This window comes from Salmo salar, chromosome ssa13, assembly GCF_905237065.1.
Source record: "Salmo salar chromosome ssa13, Ssal_v3.1, whole genome shotgun sequence".
Lineage (NCBI taxonomy): Eukaryota > Metazoa > Chordata > Actinopteri > Salmoniformes > Salmonidae > Salmo > Salmo salar.
The window spans coordinates 102,578,971-102,603,582 of record NC_059454.1 but is presented as its reverse complement, the minus strand read 5'-3'; the positions used below and the strand labels follow the sequence as shown (position 1 = coordinate 102,603,582).

General features: G+C 46.5%; 1 protein-coding gene across 2 annotated transcripts in view; it reads right to left on the bottom strand.

Annotated features, from left to right (window-relative positions):
* LOC106568437 (E3 ubiquitin-protein ligase UHRF2) overlaps positions 1-24,612 on the bottom strand; it is a 48,833-nt gene that overhangs the window by 6,000 nt on the left and 18,221 nt on the right. For both annotated transcript variants that reach the window (XM_014138767.2, XM_014138765.2), the window contains exons 2-9: positions 23,080-23,532; positions 15,687-16,024; positions 8,403-8,621; positions 7,456-7,565; positions 6,827-7,013; positions 6,198-6,321; positions 548-655; positions 119-223 (exon numbers count right to left, since the gene is read on the bottom strand). In XM_014138767.2, the coding sequence (XP_013994242.2) occupies positions 119-223; positions 548-655; positions 6,198-6,321; positions 6,827-7,013; positions 7,456-7,565; positions 8,403-8,621; positions 15,687-16,024; positions 23,080-23,532 (1,644 nt within the window). The remainder of the gene's footprint in view (positions 1-118; positions 224-547; positions 656-6,197; positions 6,322-6,826; positions 7,014-7,455; positions 7,566-8,402; positions 8,622-15,686; positions 16,025-23,079; positions 23,533-24,612) is intronic.

The following is a 24,612-nucleotide window of genomic DNA, read 5'->3' as shown; positions in this document are numbered from 1 at the left end:
GCAAGAGGAGGGAAAACAGGGAGAAAGAGAGAGATCTCCCTCCACCTGTTTTTTCTCATACACTCCTAGATTGCTTAGCTCAAACACAACGACAGACATAAAAAAGAAAGACACCCACCACTTCATCTTCGAAGCCCCCAGCCAGCACCAGCGAATAGGAGCCATCGTTACTGCGGCCGTGGATACCTCCCACGTGGGGCCTGTGCACTCCCGCCTCACTCACCTTGGAACACAGGAAGGGAGAAGATAGACAGAGGGAGTGAACAGGAGTGGGGGAGAGTCAGGATGGGTGATATGGGGGAGAGAGAGAGGGGGAGGAACGATGGTGTGATACTGACTATGTAAACAAATCCTTAGTGTCAGAATATTAGATAACTATGAACCTGTAAAGTTAACTGAAAACAACTATATTTTCCAGAGTCAACATCTTCATGATTAGAAAATATTACATTTTCTCTGTTCTCTCAGAGTTTCTGAGAAATCACCAAACCTGCATCACCCCAATTGTATGGTCACATGGTACCAAACCTCGTTCCCATTGGCTCACCTGAACGCGGAACTTCCATGTTGTTCCCACGGGAACCCCAGGTACGGGCCCGTAATGGTTGGAAGGGACGATGGTACATTCCTTAGTGCGCCCCACACAGGCCATACCCTGTAACATCAACAGGGCATTCAGGGGAAGGACTTAATCATGCATGCTTTAGCTAGCATGTATTCACATGTTGGACCCACACACACACACATTACATAAACCAAGGACTTCCTAGTATAAGTTTTAGCTACCATATAACCTAATCAGACCTGAATAGTATTGTATGTATAACAAGAATCCTATTTCCGGGCTGCAAATGTTTATATTATTAAAGTGCTGGACAATTTGATTCATTCCTCAGTGTTTCTCTCTCATAACATTCCCAAACCATGAGTAACCCCCCCCCCCCCCCCCCAAAAAAAACACCTTGTTTAGCACATAAATACATACTAATGTACAGAATAGTCTGTTTTCAATTAGCATTCTATGCGTTCCAAATGGCACTAAATTCCCTATATAGTGCACTGCTTTTGACCAGAACCTTATGGGCCCTGATCAAAAGTAGTGCACTACATAGGGAATTAGGGTCCCGTTTGGTACGCATCCATGGTGTATTTCTGGGAAACAATGGGGTTAGCTATTTTCCCCTACTTTGGTTCCAGGAAAAGAACTTCACTCTGCTGAGTCATTTTAAATAGCATTGTTACCATCGCCTCACAGCGTGAGAGAGAGACAGCAAACACTGTGGCTTAGTCAGAGTAACTTACCGAGGGCCTGCCCGTGTTACCTGGGCCTGGGTTGCATTCAGTTGAACACATTGTAGCAAAACGTTTTAAATGGCATTGTTACCGTCGCCTCACAGTGTGAGAGGGAGTTAGCCAACACAGAATAACACACATCTTAGTGAGAGCAGAGGAACTTACTGTGGGCCTGGGTCATGTTCAGTAGGAACCAAACAGAAGACTACTGAGTAAAATGGGAAGGCACAACCTGGACTTGTCCAATAAGAAATAATACTCATTTTAGTTTGACATTGAAAAGTACAGTTTTGTTCAGTAGGGCACACTGACGCAAAACATTTTGCAACAGAAAACAAAAATGAGTAGTTCTTAATGGAAGTCCAGGTAGTCCATCCCGGTCTCAGTCCGTTCTCTTCGGGTTTGGTGAATAATGAACATACCCAAGCTTGGCCACTGCTACCTGCTGCCAATTGACTCCTTCAGTAGCACTCAGTAACTCTGCTACCAAGCCGTGAACAAGAGATCTACTTTGTTCTGCTAACACTGACTCAACAGGCCAACGGCTTCTGTTAGCGGAACAAAGTGCTAGACAATGACAGTTCTGTTTGCCACCCGTGTGTGTGTGTGTCTCACTCATTCTGTCTGCTGCCAAAAGAACCAAGGAGGTCCTCCTTCTGAGTGAGGCATTCAAATATGAGCTCCAGTCCAGGCCAAGATACCGCCTCTTTCTTCCGTTGAAATATGTAACGAGTCAAACAAATTAAGTTACCCCACATAGTTTAGCTAGAGTCCTTGACAGCCAGAGAACAAATTTGAAGAATCGTTTCAAACACCAAATTCTCTCCTCAGTCCCCCTTTAGAATTTTGATAACCACATAGTGATTCTGCCAATGCCCATGACCTGATCTGACCCAGGGTTGGGATCAATTCCACTTCAATTCTGCTGAAACTGAGAACCAGTAACTTTACTTACTGAATTTTAAAAAATGGAATTGGCCCCAACCCCCTGGTGTGACCCATGTCATTAGGAAATATTAGGCTGCATCACAAATGGCAACTTATTCCCTACATAGTGCACTACTTTGTTTTAAAGTAGTGCACTATGTAGAGGATAGTGTGCCATTTGGGATGTAAACTTAGTCCCCCACCTTGGGCCCAGGGATTAGTGTGAAGGACCCTGTCTGTCTCACCTTGCCCCAGTCCCTCTCTGTATAGGCCCAGGGGTTAGTGTGAAGGACCCTGTCTGTCTCACCTTGCCCCAGTCCCTCTCTGTATGGGCCCAGGGGTTAGTGTGAAGGACCCTGTCTGTCTCACCTTGCCCCAGTCCCTCTGGCTCTCTGTATGGGCCCAGGGGTTAGTGTGAAGGACCCTGTCTGTCTCACCTTGCCCCAGTCCCTCTCTGTATGGGCCCAGGGGTTAGTGTGAAGGACCCTGTCTGTCTCACCTTGCCCCAGTCCCTCTCTGTATGGGCCCAGGGGTTAGTGTGAAGGACCCTGTCTGTCTCACCTTGCCCCAGTCCCTCTCTGTATGGGCCCAGGGGTTAGTGTGAAGGACCCTGTCTGTCTCACCTTGCCCCAGTCCCTCTCTGTATGGGCCCAGGGGTTAGTGTGAAGGACCCTGTCTGTCTCACCTTGCCCCAGTCCCTCTCTGTATGGGCCCAGGGGTTAGTGTGAAGGACCCTGTCTGTCTCACCTTGCCCCAGTCCCTCTCTGTATGGGCCCAGGGGTTAGTGTGAAGGACCCTGTCTGTCTCACCTTGCCCCAGTCCCTCTCTGTATGGGCCCAGGGGTTAGTGTGAAGGACCCTGTCTGTCTCACCTTGCCCCAGTCCCTCTCTGTATGGGCCCAGGGGTTAGTGTGAAGGACCCTGTCTGTCTCACCTTGCCCCAGTCCCTCTCTGTATGGGCCCAGGGGTTAGTGTGAAGGACCCTGTCTGTCTCACCTTGCCCCAGTCCCTCTCTGTATGGGCCCAGGGGTTAGTGTGAAGGACCCTGTCTGTCTCACCTTGCCCCAGTCCCTCTCTGTATGGGCCCAGGGGTTAGTGTGAAGGACCCTGTCTGTCTCACCTTGCCCCAGTCCCTCTCTGTATGGGCCCAGGGGTTAGTGTGAAGGACCCTGTCTGTCTCACCTTGCCCCAGTCCCTCTCTGTATGGGCCCAGGGGTTAGTGTGAAGGACCCTGTCTGTCTCACCTTGCCCCAGTCCCTCTCTGTATGGGCCCAGGGGTTAGTGTGAAGGACCCTGTCTGTCTCACCTTGCCCCAGTCCCTCTCTGTATGGGCCCAGGGGTTAGTGTGAAGGACCCTGTCTGTCTCACCTTGCCCCAGTCCCTCTCTGTATGGGCCCAGGGGTTAGTGTGAAGGACCCTGTCTGTCTCACCTTGCCCCAGTCCCTCTCTGTATGGGCCCAGGGGTTAGTGTGAAGGACCCTGTCTGTCTCACCTTGCCCCAGTCCCTCTCTGTATGGGCCCAGGGGTTAGTGTGAAGGACCCTGTCTGTCTCACCTTGCCCCAGTCCCTCTCTGTATGGGCCCAGGGGTTAGTGTGAAGGACCCTGTCTGTCTCACCTTGCCCCAGTCCCTCTCTGTATGGGCCCAGGGGTTAGTGTGAAGGACCCTGTCTGTCTCACCTTGCCCCAGTCCCTCTCTGTATGGGCCCAGGGGTTAGTGTGAAGGACCCTGTCTGTCTCACCTTGCCCCAGTCCCTCTCTGTATGGGCCCAGGGGTTAGTGTGAAGGACCCTGTCTGTCTCACCTTGCCCCAGTCCCTCTCTGTATGGGCCCAGGGGTTAGTGTGAAGGACCCTGTCTGTCTCACCTTGCCCCAGTCCCTCTCTGTATGGGCCCAGGGGTTAGTGTGAAGGACCCTGTCTGTCTCACCTTGCCCCAGTCCCTCTCTGTATGGGCCCAGGGGTTAGTGTGAAGGACCCTGTCTGTCTCACCTTGCCCCAGTCCCTCTCTGTATGGGCCCAGGGGTTAGTGTGAAGGACCCTGTCTGTCTCACCTTGCCCCAGTCCCTCTCTGTATGGGCCCAGGGGTTAGTGTGAAGGACCCTGTCTGTCTCACCTTGCCCCAGTCCCTCTCTGTATGGGCCCAGGGGTTAGTGTGAAGGACCCTGTCTGTCTCACCTTGCCCCAGTCCCTCTCTGTATGGGCCCAGGGGTTAGTGTGAAGGACCCTGTCTGTCTCACCTTGCCCCAGTCCCTCTCTGTATGGGCCCAGGGGTTAGTGTGAAGGACCCTGTCTGTCTCACCTTGCCCCAGTCCCTCTCTGTATGGGCCCAGGGGTTAGTGTGAAGGACCCTGTCTGTCTCACCTTGCCCCAGTCCCTCTCTGTATGGGCCCAGGGGTTAGTGTGAAGGACCCTGTCTGTCTCACCTTGCCCCAGTCCCTCTCTGTATGGGCCCAGGGGTTAGTGTGAAGGACCCTGTCTGTCTCACCTTGCCCCAGTCCCTCTCTGTATGGGCCCAGGGGTTAGTGTGAAGGACCCTGTCTGTCTCACCTTGCCCCAGTCCCTCTCTGTATGGGCCCAGGGGTTAGTGTGAAGGACCCTGTCTGTCTCACCTTGCCCCAGTCCCTCTCTGTATGGGCCCAGGGGTTAGTGTGAAGGACCCTGTCTGTCTCACCTTGCCCCAGTCCCTCTCTGTATGGGCCCAGGGGTTAGTGTGAAGGACCCTGTCTGTCTCACCTTGCCCCAGTCCCTCTCTGTATGGGCCCAGGGGTTAGTGTGAAGGACCCTGTCTGTCTCACCTTGCCCCAGTCCCTCTCTGTATGGGCCCAGGGGTTAGTGTGAAGGACCCTGTCTGTCTCACCTTGCCCCAGTCCCTCTCTGTATGGGCCCAGGGGTTAGTGTGAAGGACCCTGTCTGTCTCACCTTGCCCCAGTCCCTCTCTGTATGGGCCCAGGGGTTAGTGTGAAGGACCCTGTCTGTCTCACCTTGCCCCAGTCCCTCTCTGTATGGGCCCAGGGGTTAGTGTGAAGGACCCTGTCTGTCTCACCTTGCCCCAGTCCCTCTCTGTATGGGCCCAGGGGTTAGTGTGAAGGACCCTGTCTGTCTCACCTTGCCCCAGTCCCTCTCTGTATGGGCCCAGGGGTTAGTGTGAAGGACCCTGTCTGTCTCACCTTGCCCCAGTCCCTCTCTGTATGGGCCCAGGGGTTAGTGTGAAGGACCCTGTCTGTCTCACCTTGCCCCAGTCCCTCTCTGTATGGGCCCAGGGGTTAGTGTGAAGGACCCTGTCTGTCTCACCTTGCCCCAGTCCCTCTCTGTATGGGCCCAGGGGTTAGTGTGAAGGACCCTGTCTGTCTCACCTTGCCCCAGTCCCTCTCTGTATGGGCCCAGGGGTTAGTGTGAAGGACCCTGTCTGTCTCACCTTGCCCCAGTCCCTCTCTGTATGGGCCCAGGGGTTAGTGTGAAGGACCCTGTCTGTCTCACCTTGCCCCAGTCCCTCTCTGTATGGGCCCAGGGGTTAGTGTGAAGGACCCTGTCTGTCTCACCTTGCCCCAGTCCCTCTCTGTATGGGCCCAGGGGTTAGTGTGAAGGACCCTGTCTGTCTCACCTTGCCCCAGTCCCTCTCTGTATGGGCCCAGGGGTTAGTGTGAAGGACCCTGTCTGTCTCACCTTGCCCCAGTCCCTCTCTGTATGGGCCCAGGGGTTAGTGTGAAGGACCCTGTCTGTCTCACCTTGCCCCAGTCCCTCTCTGTATGGGCCCAGGGGTTAGTGTGAAGGACCCTGTCTGTCTCACCTTGCCCCAGTCCCTCTCTGTATGGGCCCAGGGGTTAGTGTGAAGGACCCTGTCTGTCTCACCTTGCCCCAGTCCCTCTTGCTCTCTGTATGGGCCCAGGGGTTAGTGTGAAGGACCCTGTCTGTCTCACCTTGCCCCAGTCCCTCTCTGTATGGGCCCAGGGGTTAGTGTGAAGGACCCTGTCTGTCTCACCTTGCCCCAGTCCCTCTGGCTCTCTGTATGGGCCGAGGGCATCTTGGCTTTCTTCTTACTGGCCTTCAGCTTCTCCCCGGCCTTAACCACCTCACTGGTGTCGTTCTTACAGGTGGGACAGTACCTGCCGAGCACAACACAGTAATCATAACTCCCTTACTGATCTACTGCCTCTCAGAGCATTATCAACACAGGAAGTCAATGTAGATGGACAGGAGAGAAACTACTACTGGTAGTATACTGTTGGTGTCAGTGTCTTTTGTATAGACAGTGTGTTACTAAGACATCTATGAGAGAGAAATCTGGTACCTACAATAAAATGTAGACTGGCACCCAAAGGAAAATATAGAATGTGGAAGTTATTCATATGGCTAAAGGCATATCTATATCTCAGTCAGCACTAACATGTAAACATGACTATGACACTCACAATGCATGTTCAATCATTAGAGTCAATTGACATCGTGCATCATACTTGCTCCACCAGCCATCAGTGCACAGGTCTTGTCTACATCCCAAAGGGCACCCTATTCCCTATATAGCGCACTACTTTTGACCAGGGCCCATAGGGTCATCCTATGTGAGTATAGCACCCCCAGGTGATCTGGGATGACCAGGTCAGAGCTCACCAGTCCTCGTCGTCAGGTATGGTGGCTAGCGGTGGGTTGAGACAGTATATATGGAAGGCCATGTTACACTCATCACACAGCAGCTGCATATGGGCATCCTGCTTCCCTCCACACACGCAGCACGAGCAGAACCTGCACTCCGACTCGGGGTCCGTCTTGCAGTGCTTACACTCCGGCCCGCTCTTGCCTGGATCCATCCCGGCGCACAAACATACACACACAGACGCACATGTAAACACATACACCGGTGTGCACACACACTCACAGACACACAAATACATATGCAAAGAATTGGCGCACACACACAGGCGAACAAAACCATAAGACAAATACCCATAAGCCCACACGCACCACAAACACACATGCACATATTGATGCCAAGAACCCATGTAATCTTGCCATTTAAATTGAATATGCAGAATGCTATATAAGAAGGATTTGAAATGTATCAATTTCAGGCTAATTGATGAAAACAATTTCAAGTTACTTCTTTGCAGTACCCCCTTGACCTCAGCGCTTCTAGAACAGCTGGCGTACTAGGTAGACCTATCTCAGCCCTGATTGGCTGTGGTATGCCCCATCTCAGCCCTGATTGGCTGTAGTATTGGTATGAGTGTGCTGAGGCCTACGTTTGAACTGTCCATCTACAGCAGACAGCGAGTGTGCTCCAGTCTTCTCAATCTGATAGATCTCATCCAGAAACAACAGTTTACAGTCTGGGATGACGTCCCCTGGCCCTCTGGGAAGAGAGGAGGGGAGAGAGAATGTGTTAATCAGTCCATCAGAGCTCCACAGGGAATGTTCTCTACACCCACTCAGCCAGGCTATTAGGATGTTTTGAGGTTAACAAACAGAAATAGAGAAAGTCCTCTTAACTTGTGTAAGCAGAAATATCTAAGTTACATAACTGGCATAACCACCTGACCTAGAAGAGAGAAACAGACTTTCCCAACGGAAATTGTCCCATGACAGGTCTCTGTTACCCCAGCATGCCCTCTGTTACCCCAACATGCCCTCTCTTACCCCAGCATGCCCTCTGTTACCCCAGCATGCCCTCTCTTACCCCAGCATGCCCTCTCTTACCCCAGCATGCCCTCTCTTACCCCAGCATGTCCTCTCTTACCCCAGCATGTCCTCTCTTACCCCAGCATGTCCTCTCTTACCCCAGCATGTCCTCTCTTACCCCAGCATGTCCTCTCTTACCCCAGCATGCCCTCTCTTACCCCAGCATGCCACCCCAGCATGCCCTCTCTTACCCCAGCATGCCCTCTCTTACCCCAGCATGCCCTCTCTTACCCCAGCATGCCCTCTCTTACCCCAGCATGCCCTCTGTTACCCCAGCATGTCCTCTCTTACCCCAGCATGTCCTCTCTTACCCCAGCATGTCCTCTCTTACCCCAGCATGTCCTCTCTTACCCCAGCATGTCCTCTCTTACCCCAGCATGTCCTCTCTTACCCCAGCATGTCCTCTCTTACCCCAGCATGTCCTCTCTTACCCCAGCATGTCCTCTCTTACCCCAGCATGTCCTCTCTTACCCCAGCATGTCCTCTCTTACCCCAGCATGTCCTCTCTTACCCCAGCAGGATTCTGATGCGGACCTCCTTGTTGGTCCTGGAGATCTCATTGAGTGCTGTAATCTCAGCATCGAACCAGAAGCCCCTCTCCTCAGGGATCTCTATGTTGTAGTTCACCATGACAACCAGGCCTACCGTGAGCTGGTCCCACCTGAGTAGGGTCCGAGCCCGCGGCCGCACGTTACCGCCACACATCTCCACCACGCCGTTCTCAGGGTAACTAGGGAGAGCAAAGAATATCATCTTTATCATCATCATCATCCTCCTCCACATAACATCAAAATGCATTCATTATGTAAAGCATCTACAGGGAGTGTAAATCTCCTAAATGAATTACTCTCAAAGGGAATTGACAGGACTGCTTGGCTTATGCTTGGCTAATTCAATGCATGCAAAATGCTCATAAGATGTCAACACACCTGAGTACATTTCCTATGAAAAATATACATTTTTGGCAAAGTATAGTCACTTGAAATGTTCGTAACGTATATGCAACATCTGACATTTTAAGTGATGCAAACCACACATTTGCATAGATTTTTTGTATAGCAAAATCACAACAAAAAATCTTCAGATGTGTTATTTGTGCAGTAGTGCTATTTCTTTTAGGCGAGGGAGCACATTTATTTTATATAATGACGTCATTTTTCAATCCACATTTGTAGCCTATTGAATACCATTATAGAATATGTATAAAATGCATCCTCCAATCGCAACGTCTGCCTATGCCCACACAAAAACCAAGTTAGGGGCATAACTCATTTCAAAATAGACCATCATCACTGTCATTTGTGAATGATAATTCACGTTTTACCCGTGAAATATCCAAACAGCATGCCAGTCATTTGATCACCGATCATTTTCATGGGAATATGCATTTAAATCTTTTTGAATTACTGTTTCATGGGAATATGCATTTAAATCTTTTTGAATTACTGTTTCATGGGAATATGCATTTAAATATTTTTGAATGACTGTTTCATGAGTGAATTTAAGCAGATGGTGTTAACTATTAGCCTTTGTTCTAGGCACATTTTGATTAAAGTGTAACAGGATGGTTGTTATCTTTCCACCTGACACTGCAGAAATGCGTATTTCAATGTTTATGTATTCCTATTGGTTGTTTGAATTTACATATCAGTAAGGTGTTATGCTATTGGTCATGCTTGCAGATAGGTGGAGATCGCACATGTAAATTCTTCCCAGCCTGATATTGACATGCAAGCGGTAGATCACATTCTTTAACACTTTAGCACCCTGCTAATTCACAGTTATTTCAATGCTAAAGCATTCAATGCTAAAGCTTCCCTGTAGCTCAGTTGGTAGAGCATGGTGTTTGCAACACCAGGGTTGTGGGTTCGATTCCCACGGGGGGCCAGCACAGAAAAAAAAAAAAAAAAAAATGTATGAAATTGTATGAAATGTATGCATTCACTACTGTAAGTCGCTCTGGATAAGAGCGTCTGCTAAATGACTAAAATGTAAAAAAATGTAAATGCTAAAACAGACAAATCAGGAATCTACAGCCATCAACATACTGTTGTCCTGCACATCTAATGTATTTCCTTGTGTCTATCGTCAGGAACTTAAGTTTATTGTATTTTGTACTATTTTTGGTAAATTGTTGATGTTTGATTACAAAATCCCCAGTCTGATATTGAGATGCAAGCGACAAATCACAAATCTACAGCCGTCAGCATCTTGTTGATCCTGCACATCCAATGTGCTTCATTGTGTCCATCATCAGAACAAACACCAATCAACTAGGATCGCTGGACAGCTGTTACGAACACGTATATCCTGCCTATCGGCATGCGCCGTTTAGTTTTGGTGCAGGATTTTTGTTGTTGACTATTCAGCTTCAGATAAGAAATGACTGAGGTGTATTTGGTGTAACATATTATAGGCCTACTATGCTACAGTATATGCAATTATATTAGATTCTGTTATGTAAAATACTTATTCATCATTATGTGATCTTGAGAGACATTCATTCAGCTTTGATTTAAATTGACTTAATGAGCACCATTATGAGAAGTGATAATCTTCTATTTTATAATAATAATAATAATAATAATAATATGAGTAGGACTATTAGGGTTAGGCAACAGATCTTGATGAGGGTTATTTTAAGCGATTTGAGCGCCCTTCAAAATTGTGGCGCTGAAAGGACTTCACCGTAACCAAGTGGTCAACATATCGTTCTGGGTTCCACTGCGCAAGAGGTGTCCGTGGAGTTTTATGAACGTCAAGGCAGACACGCGGTGAATTTGGATCCTAGATCTCGTTAGTGTGATGACAAAGTTCATGTGGTGGATCACTTTCTCTGCATACACAATATAGGTGGTACGTAAGTTAAGCACTCGGACAGTAAGGTGAGTTCAAGTACGTGGTACATGAGCCCCAAGTCAACCTCTGGAGTTCTGTCTGTGGCAGTTCTTGTTATGTCGCATTTGGCCCATTCAAAGTGGCCAAGCCTCCGACCGACGGGCCTCTGCACACGCCTACAGTTTATTCCTAATTTGTGCCATCGCTAGAGAGAGAGAAAGAGAGAGAGGGAAGACACCACCACTTACCAACCTATGTGCTGCTATAGCCTACATATTTATTTAGTTTGTCATTCGATCGTTTTCATGGAACTTTAGTGGTAATTAAATATCATTTAAAATGTATCAGACTTCAATTTTCCAGAAATATTTTTACCAGCTCAGGGTATTCTCAAATTGAAAAACAAAGGTGAGGGAGCACCGTTCACCTCCACTACGGCAGCGCTACACCCCTGTATCTGGGCTCTCCTTGGGTAGTCACTAATCTTTTTCATGCAAGGAAAACTGGGTCCAGGTTCACCTCTTTAGATAAATTGATATTTCACACATGCAGGCACTCAGATAGCAAATATAATATGCACTGTGAACTGGGGCTAATTCAACAGGCTTAGAGATGTAGAAAGAGTTTGTCAAGTATGTATCGTCAAAAGAAAATAGTAAATTATGCAAGTGTAGGCTATACTGTATGTATGTATGTATGTATGTATGTATGTATGTATGTCAAATACATCCCTCCCTATTCCCCACATCCCCCAGGTTATCAGAGTTTTACATCAAAAGAATGTCTAATGTATAAAACAATAGGATCTCTGTGGCGGAGATCAGGAGAGAAGAGACAACAAGGGGATCTACCGTTTCAAAGGGACGGTGTGAAAGCTGGAGATTAGCTCAGCTACGTCTGCTTAACACAATGCTTTTCACACACACACACACACACACACACACACACACACACACACACACACACGTCACAAATCACAGAGCTTTCCTCTGACCTTCTCATGCATCTGTCTGACCATCTCATTTGAGTTAGTAACACACTGACTAGACAGATGCATCTAACACTCTGCTGAAATACAATTACAGTGGTTTCTGAAGGATTTTGTGCTGATCTTCTCAGCCCATCCTCCATCATCTAAATGTGACAGTGTTGGGGTGATGGAATCCTGACCACAGGAACATAGATTTGACCATTGATTGGATGATAGAAGAAAGATTGGAGGTACACACATTAGCATGGAGAGGAGGCTTAGCTGCCACTGGCTGTACTATGAAACCTAGATAGAAGTGGACCTGCATTAGGGCTCTGGTCTAAAGTAGTGCACTATAAAGGGAATAGGGTGCATTCGGGCTCTGGTCTAAAGTAGTGCACTATAAAAGGGAATAGGGTACCATTGGGCTCTGGTCTAAAGTAGTGCACTATAAAAGGGAATAGGGTGCCATAGGGCTCTGGTCTAAAGTAGTGCACTATAAAGGGAATAGGGTGCCATAGGGCTCTGGTCTAAAGTAGTGCAGTATATAGGGAATAGGGTGCCGTTTCAGACACAACCTCCTCGGTCTGATCGACCCTCACATTCTCTCTCCCTGCATGTGCTCCCTGCACAATCATGTTCATGTCCTGAATATCAATCCATGGTACCCCACACACACACACACCCTCTATAGCCCCCGGGCCGACGCTTTACACAGAGGGAGAGAAAGACCAGCATATGGTTCACAGCAACACTCTCTACATGTGTGTGTCTGTTCATGTGTGTGTGTGTACATGTGTGTGTGAGTGTGTGTACATGTGTGTGTTTCTGTGTGTGAGAGAGAGGGAGTGCATTGGGCCCCCACTGCCAAACACATGTATGCTAATGTGTCCTGTCAATGCAAGTCATTTATGCATTCTACTAGAATGCATTTTACAATTCAGTCCATCAGCATGACTAGTGTATAGGTGAGTAGACACTAGAGAAGAATGCTTGGGCACAGTAACGGCTTCAAGTCGTCAGTGTGCTGGGACACTGTGTGAGCGTAGCAGGCTAGAGGCACGGATTTCCTTTTTTGGGTGGCGGGGATTACAGAGGCTCCGTAGGGGGAGAACAGAAGTCAATGTGCTGGGACACTGGGAGGGTAACAGGAGGCTCCGTAGGGGGAGAACAGAACAGAAGTCAGTGTTCAGGACACGGTGGTCCACCCCCAACATGGGCCACACAGACCCTCATACTGAACATGGGACCTGGGAGGAGCAGGAAGCAGCGATTCTAGAATGTCATTTAGAATTTGGGTTTTAGATTGTGGAATTTTGAGTGTTGACTGGAGAGACTGTGATCAACATTATAAGTAGACAACCAGACAGATCTCATGTACAGCATATGGAGGAGAGACGTGAAACCAATATCGTTTTGTTGGGTCCCATGGCTGTCAGATAAGCTGCATGGTTTGATAGGGTCTCTGGGTTCAGATGATGAGGACACACACATACACACACACACACACACACACACACGTTCTTAGTTGAGCGCAATTACTCCATGGTAGCATCACGGGTGAAATGATCACATTCTGTTAACCTCTCTGTTAATTTGTAATTGAGGATTTAAATGGAAACGGTACTTTTTTTTTTCAAGATCTGTTTAATCACATTTAATCTGAAAACAAGAGGGAGGATAAGTGAAGTGAAGTGCATTGAGAGGACAGTGGGGGAGTAATTTACTAGCAGGCAGGCAGTCCTGGTTGGATCTATTCACGCAATACAAGGTTGCCAAGTGTGTTGTAACAGCGGTATTATTTTATCATTCAATGGACCTGCAGGCATTTGGTCTCAGTCTGCCTTTAGCAATAGTGAAATACACTGAATGAAAATACACTGAATTAGATCTGTTACATCTAAGTACCAGGTTTAATCCATGCAGCTAAATTAGAAGGGGGGGGGGTAACTGCCACAATACTGAAATAGCATGGTCTCTGCGGAAATATATTCCTTCTTATCTTTATTATATAACCATATAATCTGATAATTGTATTATTTAAGCTATCCAGGTTTTTTTTTCTGGTTGGATGGATGTACATGCATTGGTTGGGCCAAATACTAGACTGACCATAAGCCAGATCTGAGATGCTCGTTAGTATAGAAAAACAGAGGATTCTTTATCTTGGAGGCAACAGTTTTGTTGGAAATTAGTTCGAGATTTCAATGTGAAACAGGCTGTTTTTCTGCATCAAATTATACAGCAAGAACCTTGGGAAGCCTTGCCTAACTACAACGCACACAAAGGAGAAGAGGAAAACCCTCCGCGCTCTAACAAACAGTAAAAACCTGGGAAGGTAGATTGTGTCGTTTACCAATCAGAGCCAGAGAGAGAAGCTGCTTGGCTTGGGGTCATTTGAAATATGCATTGTTGTTATTTGCAATCATCATACTCAGTGCTTGTCTTGGACTGAAAATAGACGTCGGTACTCATTTTGGGTGTCAGTACTGTGTATATTTTGGTTCAGGACCTCCACAATACTTTTGAACTAATATTCTATAAGAGGAACATGAGCTCAAGCAGTATATAATGTGAGGTGCTGGTAGTCAGCGTCAGTGAGCTCCTGCCCAAGTCAAACACTGATCATATTGAAATATGGCCAATGGCTGAAGAGATTGATAGCTACTCTTCAACAGCATTGGTGGTGTATGTGGTTCACACAGCAACGAGCCTCCTGTACCTCGCCATGTGACATGCTAGATGTGCCACTCAATTTTAGGCAGCAATTAGAATGTGGAGATGAGGCGGTTGCGAGTAACGCTCCCGAGAACTCCGTGGTTACCATGGAAACGGCTCCTTCTGAATGGATTCACCAGAAAAAGATGACTCCAAATTCTATTTAGCAGCTTCCCCTCCACCACCCTGTTCTACACTCCCTTATAAGCTGCAGGCAGGGAGGGATAAATCAGGGGCTGTGGTTGTAAACAAGCTGCTCCAACCTGAGCCCCCTTTCCTGTTCCCTCTGAACCTAAGGGTTGTGGGTTCACATCCCCAACATCCCTACAGGGGAACTTTCACCATCCAGCAGGATGTAGGGCGATTTCTGCTTAAATTGCGTGAGTTAAATAAAAAACATTTTGCATTAATATGTTGCAGATGTTCCCTACTTTGATTGCATGTAAAACTGAACACATTGTCCCAGATTTTGTTCACAACACCAACTAGTGACAATGTGGTTTTTAGAGAAGTTGGAAGCCATGGAAGTTGTGTAAATATAGTAAAAATGCAATTCAACATTTCCGATTTCCAAACTGACAGGATGTATCCAGAATGTAACTATATCTTGTCTATTTCATCTGGCTATTACTCTCCGCCTAGCAACTGTGTGTAAATGAAAGTTATGCGTCAGTCCTAAAAACATACATACTCCCTCCAGGATCAACGCTGCAGACAAATTGTTTTTATTCCTTTTTCTAATGGATCTCTGAGACAGGAAATGACTTCCTGTTGCACATCGATTTCCATTTGACTGACTCACCAAGGCAATCGGGGAAATAGTATTCTCTTCAATTAGCGCCTGAGCTTTTGTTTCCTGGGTTAAAGGTCAAATGAGAGGGTGGAGCTATTGTAAATCAACTCCAATGGTGTAGCACTACATCAAGAACTATCATGGTAGATATACAGGGATTTATATGGCATGTAATCGCTCCTCCTCTGTATCTAATGGTGCAGCACTAAATACTGTAAGTGCATATCGTGTTATACAGCCGTTTTTATGGCTTAGATCATTCATTTATTCATATGTAGCATGCAATCTCACCTCTTCCTGAACTCCCAAGCACCCCAGTCTACACAGTCCTTACTTACCTGGTAGGCTCCATCACCACTCAGTTGGTTAATCCCACCAAACTGAATTCAACTTTTCTAAAACCGTGAGCAAACAAAAAAGGAAAATATGAATCTGCGATAGCAAACCTAGTAGGTCAGAAAGCACTGACAACTTACTCATCATATCTGATGTGGTACGTCACATCCTCCTTCTCTTTGTCTGTGGCGGTATAGTCTGTTTGAGAGGTGGAGGGCCCAGCCCCTGGCCCAATACTGTCAGAGTTCAACACAGAAGAAGAATTATTCCCATTATTATTGTCTGAGGAGGAGAGGTGGCTTTGGCCCGGCTCTGTCTCAAGCTTGCCGTTAGTCCTTTTGCTAGGCCTGCCAACCTTCCCTGCTGTAGGAGCTTTACTGGTGCTGTGCTGTCCCTTTGGGCTGTGTGACACGCTGTCGATGCAGGCTTCAAACCAGGCACCGATGCTTATGTCTCTGCAGTCCACCAATTCGTTTATCTGAAAGGAGAAAAATAACAGAAAATTGAGTTTACCTTTCAACTATGAATAAAATGCACATGTACAATTAAAATGAATGGCTGTGCAGAGTGCTACTGGCTGTGAGTACTGATGTGAGTACTGATGAAAGCAATAACAGGTTTCTGGGTAAACAAAGCAACAGACTCATGGGACATTTCAAGGATAGTGATGAAATGTTAAAAGTCTTCCTATTAGTCAAAGCCTTTTTACTTTTGTTGACATCATGAACAAAGTGGCGGAAAAGAATCCTCAGTTACTTGGGCAATGGAAGGTTTTGATGAGAGAAAAAGTTAATGATTAGCGACAAAATGAGAGACGCGCTGTCTCCAGTGTGTTAGCTAAACACCATTGACTACGCTATAAATGCACCGCCCTTGCCTCAGTATATGGGACATGAGCAGCTCACATGCATAACAGAGCTAGGAGACAGGGAGGGGCAAGGCCAACAACAGGCTGTCTGGGACCTCTGAGCATAGCAATGTTTACAATGTGTATCATGGCTACAGTGGATGAAGGTTCTCTGTCCCCCCTTTGCCTCTCAACAAACACTCACTGAAGAACTCACGGATGAAGATTCCAGAACAGTGACATCACCCTGAGCGGCTAACTCTATTAGCTAACAACGTTACGCATCATAACACAAACCGAGGACGCATCAAGAGACCATCAATCCAGATCTCAGCCTTGTACAGATGCAGAATATAAAGTATCAGACATCGTTGTAAAGTCCTTGAATTAAAGAGCTGAGTTAGGGTTAGGCTGGGAGGGACAGTGGGGTTTTTGGGGGTCAAGTCCATTTCAGTTCAGGAAGTAAATCAAATTCCTGAATTTAAATGGAATCGACGCCAACTCTAGTCTCCAAAACCCACCAGCCTGTTTATAAAGGACGAAGCTTGTACCTTTCCATATTAATTCACATGAGAATCAAAGCCTTCAGTCAGGCTGCTGTTTTCATGTGCTCCGGTCATCAGCTCCATGTTCATCTCCACAGGCCAACGGGGACTGCTAATTGACAGGGACATCCTCTGGGCCACACGCCAATTTTTTATTTTATTTATTTAACTAGGCAACTCTGTTAAGAACAAATTCTTATTTACAATGACGGCCTACCAAAACGCAAAAGGCCTCTTGCAGGGATGGGGGCTGGGATTAAAAATACAAATATAGGAAAACACACATCACTACAAGGGAGACACCACAACACTACAGAGACCTTACCTACTGGGTTTGAGTACAATTTAAATCTTAACCTACAAGTCTCACCAAAAACAGTAGCACATCAATAATACCGGTACCGTGAACCTGCAACAATTGATCATGAACAAACTAAAACAAACGTTAGCTTTCAGAGGAACTTGAAATCACTGCTACTGAGACGGAGTACAGTAGTAGTATCGAAGTTAAGTAGATTTTTGGTGTTTTTTGGTGTTTTCTGTTCACATTAAGTTTACATAGAGCTACTACTTCCTGTTCACACTACGTACATACAATACATATACTACTTCCTGTTCATTATGTGTGGGTGTGCTTACCTCATCAGTTTTATCTACTGAATAAACCTGTTTGCTGGTCAGTCATCTCCATCATTAGTCATAATATAATAAAATATGCCATTTATCAGACAGTGGGTCAGAGTGCACAATGGTACATTTGAGTGTTTAAGTAATCCTGTTAGTACACTACAATGCCAAAAGTTTGTGGACACCCCTTCAAATTAGTGGATTTGGCTATTTCAGCCACATCCGTTGCTGACAGGTGTATAAAATCAAGCACACAGCCATGCAATCTCCATAGGGAAACATTGGCAACAGAATGGCCTTACTGAAGAGCTCAGTGGCTTTCAAAGTGGCACCGTCATAGGATGTCACCTTTCCAACAAGTCAGTTTCATCAAATTTCTGCCCTACTAGAGCTGCCCTGGTCAACTGTATGTGCTGTTATTGTGAAGTGGAAACATCTAGGAGCAACAACGGCTCAGCCGCAAAATGGTGGGCCACACAAGTTCACAGAACAGGACCGCCGAGTGGTGAAGCTCATGGCACGTAAAAATTGTCTGTCCTCGGTTGCAACACTCACTACCGAGTTCCAAACTGACTCTGGAAGCAACGTCAGCACAATGACTGTTCGTCGGGAGCTTCATGAAATGGGTTTCCATGGCCGTGCAGCCACACAAGCCTAAGATCACCATGTGTGATGCCAAGGGTCGGCTGCAGTGGCGTAAAGCTCGCCGCCATTGGACTCCAGAACAGTGGAAACGCATTCTCGGGAGGGATGAATCATGCTTCACCATCTGGCAGTCCGACGGACTAATCTGGGTTTTGGCAGATGCCAGGAGAACGCTACCTGTCTGAATGCATAGTGCCCACTGTAAAGTTTGGTGGAGGAGGAATAATGGTCTGGGGCTGTTTTTCATGGTTCGGGCTAGGCCCCTTAGTTCCAGTGAAGGGAAATCATAACACTACAGCATACAATGACATCCAAGTCTAGGTCCAAAAGGCTCCTTATCAGCCTCTATATCTAAGCCATAAGACTGCTGAACAATTAATCAAAATGGCCACCCAGACTATTTGCATCGACATCCCCCCTTTTTGTTTTCACACTGCTGCTACTCCCTGTTATTAGATATGCAGTCACTTTACCCCCTACATACATACATACATACATACATACATCTTATTTTTTAAACTTTAGTTTATTTAGTAAATATTTTTTTAAACTATTTTCTTAAAACTGCATTGTTGGTTAAGGGCTTGTAAGTATTTCACAGTAAGATCTACACCCATTGTATTCCTGTTTCTGCATGGACAATGCCCCTGTGCACAAAGCGAGGTCCATAGAGAAACAGTTTGTCGAGATCGGTGTGGAAGAACTTGACTGGCCTGCACAGAGCCCTGACCTCGAACACCTTCGGGATGAATAGGAACAGCGACTGTGAGCCAGGCCTAATCGACCCAACATCAGTGCCAGACCTCACTAATACTGTTGTGGCTGAATGGAAGCAAGTCCCCGCAGCAATGTTCCAACATCTAGTGGAAAGCCTTTCCAGAAGACTGGAGGCTGTTATAGCAGCAAAGGGGGGGACCAACTCCATATTTATGCCCATGATTTTGGAATGAGATGTTCGACGAGCAGGTGTCCACATACTTTTGGAACTGAAAACACAGCTGCAGTCATCTCCTTGATGGCGCTATAAGCATTGAGCCAAGAGACTGTCCTGTCCATGTTCCAGCACATATCTTTTACAGCCGCTGTGGTTGGCCAGCAGCAGGCCCTCTCTCAGGGCTGGTGTCTGGGTATAGTGTGTCTCATAGCTTGGGTCTGCTTGGCATCTTTAGGCCCACGCTCCCCTGCAGCTTGGCTTTGGTGTTAACTGTGAACAGGCCATGTCTATCAAAACGTGGCAGCTCTACCATTTACTCTGAGTGAGTATGAATAAGAAAAAATACCAAGACAAATTCCTAGCAACCATTTGTTCCATGGTAATATGTTTTTTTTTAGAATCTGATATCTGATTCTAGGCCTAAGGGGAGATTAAATCTGTAGAGGAACATACCATGAGGTAAAAGATGAGGTACAGTCCCATCCAGACATCATTCAACAGGGAGACTTGAGTACAGGGCCAGTATTCAAAATGCTTATCAGAACAGGAGTACCGATGTATGACGCCCCCAACCCCTCCGGTCCATATAAATCCTATTCATTATGAGCTCAAAGGCTACACTGATCCTACAGCATAACTCCTACTCTGAGACGCTTTGTGAATAAGGAACCAGAACAATATATCAACCTCCCCTGGCCGTGACCTCACTCTCCAAGGGTGACTCGGGAGAGTTGGGATATGCAACAACAACAAAAAACATTTCCAATTCACACATGTGAAATAGGACAGGTATAAGCACCCACCCACCCCACACACACCAGTCAGCCAGACAGAGCCCTGACTGGCACCCACACCACTGGACCTGCTACAGTAGCTAAACAGTCCTGAGCCCTGCGTCTGGGTCGGCCGGTCACTATGGAGATGGAGCTCAGAACGCTGAGGGAGTTGAGACATGGCTGCCAATTCAAACTACCACAGGCATGTGGGCCCAAACCACAGCAATGCAAAGGGGAAAAGGTGGTGAAATGAGGCTGCATGACCTGCTGGTGTACCAGTGCCATCAAGGAAATTAATGACAAAACATATTTCAGTGTCTCCTAAATTGTGAATGCTCTCTCCACAACCAACTGAGCTATAGTAGAGTTGTGAATGCTCTCTCCACAACCAGCTGAGCTATAGTAGAGTTGTGAATGCTCTCTCTATAACCAGCTGAGCTATAGTAGAGTTGTGAATGCTCTCTCTCTACAACCAGCTGAGCTATAGTAGAGTTGTGAATGCTCTCTCTCTACAACCAGCTGAGCTATAGTAGAGTTGTGAATGCTCTCTCTAACACCAGCTGAGCTATAGTAGAGTTGTGAATGCTCTCTCTACAACCAGCTGAGCTATAGTAGAGTTGTGAATGCTCCTCTCTACAACCAGCTGAGCTATAGTAGAGTTGTGAATGCTCCCTCTCTACAACCAGCTGAGCTATAGTAGAGTTGTGAATGCTCCCTCTCTACAACCAGCTGAGCTATAGTAGAGTTGTGAATGCTCCCTCTCTACAACCAGCTGAGCTATAGTAGAGTTGTGAATGCTCTCTCTACAACCAGCTGAGCTATAGTAGAGTTGTGAATGCTCTCTCTACAACCAGCTGAGCTATAGTAGAGTTGTGAATGCTCTCTCACTACAACCAGCTGAGCTATAGTAGAGTTGTGAATGCTCTCTCTACAACCAGCTGAGCTATAGTAGAGTTGTGAATGCTCTCTCTACCAACCAGCTGAGCTATAGTAGAGTTGTGAATGCTCTCTCTCTAACCAGCTGAGCTATAGTAGAGTTGTGAATGCTCTCTCTCTACAACCAGCTGAGCTATAGTAGAGTTGTGAATGCTCTCTCTCTACAACCAGCTGAGCTATAGTAGAGTTGTGAATGCTCTCTCTCTACAACCAGCTGAGCTATAGTAGAGTTGTGAATGCTCTCTCTAACACCAGCTGAGCTATAGTAGAGTTGTGAATGCTCTCTCTAACACCAGCTGAGCTATAGTAGTTGTGAATGCTCTCTCTACAACCAGCTGAGCTATAGTAGAGTTGTGAATGCTCTCTCAATAACCAGCTGAGCTATAGTAGAGTTGTGAATGCTCTCTACAACCAGCTGAGCTATAGTAGAGTTGTGAATGCTCTCTCTCACAACCAGCTGAGCTATAGTAGAGTTGTGAATGCTCTCTCTCTCTAACCAGCTGAGCTATAGTAGAGTTGTGAATGCTCTCTCTACAACCAGCTGAGCTATAGTAGAGTTGTGAATGCTCTCTCTCTACAACCAGCTGAGCTATAGTAGAGTTGTGAATGCTCTCTCTAACAACCAGCTGAGCTATAGTAGTTGTGAATGCTCTCTCTCTACAACCAGCTGAGCTATAGTAGTTGTGAATGCTCTCTCTACAACCAGCTGAGCTATAGTAGAGTTGTGAATGCTCTCTCTACAACCAGCTGAGCTATAGTAGAGTTGTGAATGCTCTCTCTACAACCAGCTGAGCTATAGTAGAGTTGTGAATGCTCTCTACAACCAGCTGAGCTATAGTAGAGTTGTGAATGCTCTCTCTACAACCAGCTGAGCTATAGTAGAGTTGTGAATGCTCTCTCTACAACCAGCTGAGCTATAGTAGAGTTGTGAATGCTCTCTCTACAACCAGCTGAGCTATAGTAGAGTTGTGAATGCTCTCTCTCTACAACCAGCTGAGCTATAGTAGAGTTGTGAATGCTCTCTACAACCAGCTGAGCTATAGTAGAGTTGTGAATGCTCTCTACAACCAGCTGAGCTATAGTAGAGTTGTGAATGCTCTCTACAACCAGCTGAGCTATAGTAGAGTTGTGAATGCTCTCTCTACAACCAGCTGAGCTATAGTAGAGTTGTGAATGCTCTCTCTACAACCAGCTGAGCTATAGTAGAGTTGTGAATGCTCTCTCTCAAACCAGCTGAGCTATAGTAGAGTTGTGAATGCTCTCTCTCAAACCAGCTGAGCTATAGTTTAGTTGTGAATGCTCTCTCTCAAACCAGCTGAGCTATAGTAGAGTTGTGAATGCTCTCTCTCAAACCAGCTGAGCTATAGTAGAGTTGTGAATGCTCTCTCTAACCAGCTGAGCTATAGTAGAGTTGTGAATGCTCTCTCTATAACCAGCTGAGCTATAGTAGAGTTGTGAATGCTCTCTCTAAAACCAGCTGAGCTATAGTAGAGTCATTGCAGACCTTAGAGAGATATTTATAACTTGTCCAGATCAACTAGCATATGTCAGCTAATGTTTTTTTAGCCCATAGATTTTGTTGTAATGTTTGAGTCATTCAAATATCACATGAATACACATTAGTCATGGCAAAATGTATAGAATTGCAAGAAAATAAGCTTTAAACCTGCAAAATGTTTCCCCAACTAACAAGAGGGGTGTGAACAGTTTGTGTCATGAACAGTGCTTGTACCCATAGAAAAAGACATGGCGTGCACAGGGGGAGTGCGGGATGTTCCCCAATGCTGGACGGGGGACCTGAGCAAAAAAGGTTTGGGATCCCCTGTTCTATATTATAAACTAGGTAGTTTGGCTCCTGAATGGCTGAAAGTTGTGGTAAATCAGGCTTCATAAACTGGGTGGTTCGAGCCCTGAATGCTGATTGGCTGAAAGCCGTGGTATATCAAACCGTATTCCACATGTATGACACTTTTTACATTGGTAATCAGTTTATAACAGCAATAAGGCACCTCAGGGGTTTGGGTATATGACCATAAAACCACGGTAAAGGGCTCTATCCAGGCACGACGCATTGTGTCCAAACCCCCCCCCCCCACGGGCCTTTTTGCTTAATTATATTCTTATTCTATAGCATATTATCCCACAGCCTTTCCTATTCAAACCACAAATGAATCAACCTGAGAGAAAATTGTACCACAGTCCAGCAAGATATTTCTCCTTTACCTTGAACACCCCAATTCCCGCGTCTATGAGGAAGGGACGTGTAGAGGTTGATGGCTGGTTGTCGTGCTTCTCCAGCGGTGCCGGTGGACCAGAAGACTCGTCTCCGTTGTTATTGGGATCACTGGTGTTACTCGTTTTCTTACTGGTACTGATGTTGGTGGTAGTACTGGTGTTGCCAGTGGTGGTTGTGTTGTTGTTGTTGACTGTGGTGGGTTTGGGGGTAAGTGTTGGGGCCACGGTGGTAGGTTTAGAGGGGGTGGTAGCTGCACCAGTCGTAGTGTTGGGGGTGGTGGGGGGCAGTGTGTCACACTCCTTGGGGCTGACGACAGGGGAGATGACGGAGGGAGAGATGAGAGGACTGTCTGGAGCGTCCCCCGCTTGGGAACGGATAAGCAGCTGGACGATATCGTTCAGACCCACGTTGTAGTCATACAGTGTGTGGCCATCTTCCATCTGAAAAATAAAAGACACAAATCCATCTGTCAGATAGGTATTTATTCCTCTTGAGATGTAAAACAGCTTTGGGATAGTCAAACAGCATCTGGCCGTCTTGCATCTGAAAAATACACACAAATTGATCTGGTAGGCAGACATATTGGTCTTGTTTTTAGTTTTTTTGGTGGGGGGGGGCGACATTTGGCCGACATTTGTGCGATATTAAATAATCAGCATAGCGTCACTGACTCGTCGTCGGAAGCGTATGCCGAGCACAAGCTGGTTGTCAAGGGCAAACAAAGAGCACGGCAAAAAGACAGAATTCTGCAGAAGGCTGAGGAGGGACAATGTGTTGATGCTCAGCACCATTCAGAATGAAAACCTATAAAAGACCTGAACAAAGAAGAGCTACTACACCTCCAGACTCAATCAATAGCTCTGCACCACCTGTCCTGTACCAGACAGGTTTCTATCTCCCTGTCCATGGGCCAAATGTCCTAGTTGTTATGCAACCAGGGGGCTAGGGAATCATTTTACAGTGGGGGCAGCATCTCTCAAAATGAAATCATGGGAAATAATGCATCTTAGTTGTGACAATGAGAACAAGAATATTCCAATAAGAAATATCACCATTGTGAAACGGGAAATATGCTGTACATTTTAATTTGTCTCCCCAAAACCTGAAGTCAGCACAACAAATCTCTGCCTTCCACTGCATGTTTTCCTCCAATAAATACATACAATCTTAGAAGGGGGGGTTAAGTCGCTATGACAACCAATAAAGGACCCCCTCCCCCTGTGTTTATGTGTGTGTGTGTCTGCCGTGTGGCGTTGACAGCATAGTATAGAAATATAATTACTCCCCATCACAGAACATCGACTTGAATGGAATGTCCGTTTTAGTAATTCTATTTCTATGGTAACCATCCTGGACAAAAGGACACTAGGCAGCCTGTGGCACACTGACTTGAATTCATCTATTGTGTTGGGAAAGGGGAAATGATGATATGCATGGAACGCCATAACACAGTGTACATTATCTGCATTAAACCTTTCATCGGAGGGTCAATGACTAATTCGCATAATATCCCTCTGCAG